The sequence below is a fragment of the Elephas maximus genome, chromosome 16, assembly GCF_024166365.1.
Source record: "Elephas maximus indicus isolate mEleMax1 chromosome 16, mEleMax1 primary haplotype, whole genome shotgun sequence".
In the NCBI taxonomy this organism is placed as follows: Eukaryota; Metazoa; Chordata; class Mammalia; order Proboscidea; family Elephantidae; genus Elephas; species Elephas maximus.
Window position 1 is genome coordinate 4,450,002 of NC_064834.1, and position 4,880 is coordinate 4,454,881.

Consider the following 4,880-nt stretch of genomic DNA (forward strand, 5'->3'; position numbering starts at 1 on the left):
AGAAAGCCTCACATGGATGGGTGCGTTGGCAAGACTGAGTGCTAGGTGGGTCTGGAGCTTTGGCTTAGAGGGATAAGATGAGTGGGAAGAGAGGCTGGAGAGGAGGTGGACCCAGAGGAGCAGCTGGGGAGTCTGTATTTTGTCAGCAGTGGAAAGTCACAGAAGAATATTTAGGAGAGCTACGTGATAGATAAGCCATTTAGAAAGGTCACAGTATAGAACATTGAGAAAATGCAGATCAGCACAAATAAGGAAATAAAAATCAACCGTAATCCATCCCCACTATTCAAACTTTGGTCTGTGTTTTTCCTATGTCTGTTTTAAAAACCCAAGATGAGATCCTATAGTTCATACTATTTATAATATTTTTTCATTTTACTTTATAAACATCAATAAAATATTCCTGAAACATAATTTTGGTAATTACACAGCAGTCCATTATATTAATATATCATGGTATACTCACCCTTCAGAATATAGACAGCTTTAAAAATTTTCACTACTATAAATAGTGCTGTGATGACACCTTGAAGACATTCTTAATTTTTTTTTTTTAGGCAAAATCCCTAGAATTGAAAGTTCTGACTCAAATGGACTGCATATTTTAAAAGGCCTGCATCTTTGTACCCATGCTATCAATGATCATTATCATGTCTGCTTAACTTTGATAAATAATGGATGATAAAGAGTGAATCATTGATTTAATTTGTTTTTCTCTGACTGATATTTCATGAGTTTAGTTGCCCGTTTGCTGTTAATGAACTGTATGTTGGTAACCTTTGTCTATTGTTATATTGGTATATTTGCCTTAATTAATAAGTCTTTGTCAATATAAAATTGCTCATGCAATGATGGCAGGTATGAATGAAACATGGTAGCAGCCTTCCTAAGACAGCTCTCATTTCTCTCACAAGCCCTGAAATCACTGGGTAGAGATTCTTCTGATAGTCCCCACAGCACCTCTCAGCTCGAGAACCATGAGTAATCAGACACAGGTAACAGAGTTTATCCTGCAGGGCTTCTCAGAGCACCCAGAATACCGGCTGCTCTTATTTGGCTGTTTTCTCTCCCTCTTCTCTGTGGCCCTCACAGGTAATGTCCTCATCATCTTGGCCATCACCTTCAACCTGGGGCTCCACACACCCATGTATTTTTTCTTGTTCAACTTGGCTACTATGGACATTATCTGCACCTCCACCATTATGCCCAAAGCACTGGAAGGCCTCGTGTCTGAGGAGAGCTCAATCTCCTGTGGGGGCTGCATGACCCAGCTCTATTTCCTCACATGGTCTGCATCCTCTGAGCTCCTACTGCTTACGGTCATGGCCTATGACCGGTATGCAGCCATCTGCCACTCCCTGCGCTACAGCACCATAATGAGCAAGGCATTCTGCAGCATGCTGGCTGCAGGTGTGTGGGGGCTCTGTGCCTTCAACACAGCCATTCACACTGGGCTGATGCTGCTCTTGAATTTCTGTGGCTCCAATGTGATTACCCATTTCTTCTGTGAGGTCCCTCCTCTGCTACTTCTCTCCTGTAGCTCCACCTATGTAAACAGTGTCATGATTGTCCTGGCCGATGCCTTTTATGGCATCTTGAATTTCCTGATGACCATTGTGTCATATGGCTTCATCATCTCCAGCATCTTAAAGATGAGGACCAAGGAAGGGAAGAAAAAAGCTTTCTCCACCTGCTCTTCCCATCTTATTGTGGTCTGCATGTACTACACTGCTGTCTTCTATGCTTACATAAGCCCAGTCTCCAGCTACAGTGTGGAGAAGAGCAAGTTGGCTGGTGTGCTGTACACAATGCTGAGCCCTACCCTCAACCCCCTCATCTATACTTTGAGAAACAAGGAGGTCAAAGCAGCCCTCAGGGAGATTTTCCCCTTCTGCAGAAACTAGTTTGTGCCTTCTGAAGCTCTTATTCTCAGAAATTACAGATGTAGTGGGGATTGACTCTTCTGTGAAGGGTCAGGTGAGTGCGTTTTTGAACCAGAAGGTAGATCTGGCTCTTACACCCCAGTGGAACATCTTCATGGGCGAGCTTGGAATTCTGGTGCCTCAAGACTGGCTGATGTGAAGATTGTGGTTGGTGTGATCCCACATGTCTCTGAGAAATTGGGTCTCATGATCTGACCCCAAGTTAATATGAATGCTAAGGTGGCAGGAAAGCAAAGCTCTCTAGGGGAGGAAAATGCTTCTTGTGGTTTAGAATTGCAGCTATATGAAAATGTTTTTCTTTTCTCTTCCTCCTCCTCCCTTTCTATTTCTCTTTCTCCTTCCCCTTTCCTTCCCTCTTCGTCTCATCCTTTCCCCTTCCCCTCCCGCTTTCCTTTTCTTCTTCTTCTGTATGTGCAATGTTCAGACAGTGAATCCTAAAATCATACCTAGACTTTAGGAGTTCAGGCCTGAAAAGAATTAGGCAGGATACATGAATCTCATGGCACATGGAAGGGGAAAGTTGTCAGACTGAATTGTTTTAAGGTGATCCCTGGTCCCTAAGAGAAATTCTACCTCTACTATCTTACCTCGTGTGTTTCCTCTGGAGCCAACTGGACATTAACAATAGTTTATGATTCCAGGGAAAACTGTTGTTTCTGTTTTCCCTTTATCTTATTACTAACACTTGAGGTAATTTACACTATTAAGATCATCACTTTATTTTGAATGTAGAAATTACAACTTAAAACCTGATGAATGGGTTATACATCTCACCCCTCATTGATTTTGTTTTGAGAGAGTGAGGATTTGAGGATTTGATCTATCTCGTTGGTCTGGAGTGAAGACAACCACTATGATTCAGATCTAATAAGTTACACAGGATTGCAAGAAGGCGATGCTATCTTTCCATTGTTTCAGAATAAAACTGGGTAGATAAAGCCTCCATGTCTACCGAAGACAGGTCTAGGGACTTATGCTTCATGCTATTAGAAAACTGGACTGGGAAATCTATTTCTTTTTATAATGATCCATTAGAAAGGACAGAGGCAAGATGTGAATGTTCACCTGTATCTTTGGGATTGAATAAAGACACATATTGTTTGTTACTGTAGGTGGAAGCTGAAAGTAGATTTTGACATTTGATCTACAAGGGATGAGTTGTCTATGGTTCTTGATCCAGTGTTCTAATCATCATTCACCAGAAGCACACAGATTTTGGGCATGAAATTCAAGAATTTGATGAACCATGGACTGACTGTGACACTGGCACACGGGTTATTATGGGCCAAGTCTAATATCTTCTAATAGAACTCTGAACCCCAAATAACATGTCAAAGCCCCAAGTGGCCTCGGAGACTTTGCAGTGAACAAGGTTTTGAAAACCACTGATGGCTCAACATGGTCAATAATAGATTTTCAACATGTCAGGAAGAGCATTTATCATGTTGTTCATCTTTGTTCAACAATCAAAAATCATTGTTCTTATAATTTTTACATTTTGTACATTTTATGATTAAAAAAATAAAAGTACTTAGAAAAGTATTGAGTGTTTAAAATAACATTACTAATTTGACAAACAGAAACATGAGACTTGACCCATACCCTTGCAAACTGATAACCCAGTTAAGAAGACACTGGCACACATAATGAATAGTAGGAAGAAACAGCATAAAGGGTGCTACATTGCAGGGTGTGCGGTAATGGTGTGTGGATGCTCAGCAAGGAGGTGGTGGAGTGAGGAAAGAGCCCTGAACTTGGAGTGAGGTGATCTGGGTTAAAGTCCAGGCTCTTTCAGAAGCACTCAACCCACTTTTGCCCTAGCTTCCCTCTAAATATGATAAAGACAAAAAAAATCAACCTTGAGTTGCTTCCAAGTTCAAATAAGAGAATGTTAGCCCTTAAAATTAGTTCTTGTGATTTAATGTAGACAAACAGGCATCCCACATGCAGCACCGCCTACGATTGGCTGACTACCTCAAATTATCAACTTTTTAAGCCACATACTCTTGAGAACTACGAAGAGAAACTAAGAGAACTTCCCCTTCACTTATCTCTCAGCTCTTTATCTCCGATAATGTGTATCAGTCAATGGAAATACATTATTTCTTTGAATGATTCCCAAAGCACAAACTCTTGCCATTTTGGTCTCCCTGAGTAAGCAAACCCCCTCTAGGTGGTGGAAACCAGATGAGTTTGCCAGCACCAGCAACCACATGGTGCGAGGAGTCTGGCTGTTGGAGATACGACAGAGAGTCTGCAGTGCCTCCAGGTCCCTCTGTGTGGATGCTGCTCATGAACTGAAGTTTTACGCACATTCCTGTCCTTTGGCCCCAGACGATAGAGTCATGGTATGCTGTGCTTTATGTTGGCTTTTCTTTGTTTAGTTTAGAAATTCACATTTGGATGCAACTAGGGTTTGTCAGTCTTGGCACTTTTGACAAGCCTTTGCTGTGGGGAGCCATTCTGTGCACTGCAGGATGTTAGGCAACATCCCTGACCTCTCTACCCGCTAGATACCAGGAGCATCTGCATTCTTAGTTGTGACAACCAAGAATGTCTACAAATGGTGCCAAATGTCTTCTGGGGAGCAAAATTGCCCCTGGAAGGGAACCACTGAATTACCACCAACCAGAGATGGTCTTTCATTTTTTCCACATTTGGAAGAATTTGTGCTTGCTCCTCTGCCATTTCTACCACTATGATTACTGCCTCTAGGTAACATTCATTAGAAACTTCTATTTGCCAGACCTGGAACTGAGTATTGTCAGACATTGTCTCTATGTTTCCAGTAACACTCTAAAAGGTTACTTAACTTGTCCAAGATGCACAAGTGAGCAGTGGAGGTGGGATTCAAATATAAGCTCCATGGATCCAGAGCATAAGCTCGTAACCACCAAAGTATATTATAGACCATCACGGCCTCCAGCTTCTGGTGCT

At 41.8% G+C, this 4,880-nt stretch overlaps 1 protein-coding gene across 1 annotated transcript; it reads left to right on the top strand.

The window, feature by feature from the left end:
• Window positions 1-977: 977 nt before the first annotated feature.
• On the top strand, window positions 978-1,904 carry LOC126059244 (olfactory receptor 13A1). The gene has a single exon (XM_049854839.1). The coding sequence runs from the start codon at window positions 978-980 to the stop codon at window positions 1,902-1,904; it is 927 nt and encodes a 308-aa protein (XP_049710796.1).
• Window positions 1,905-4,880: the final 2,976 nt, after the last annotated feature.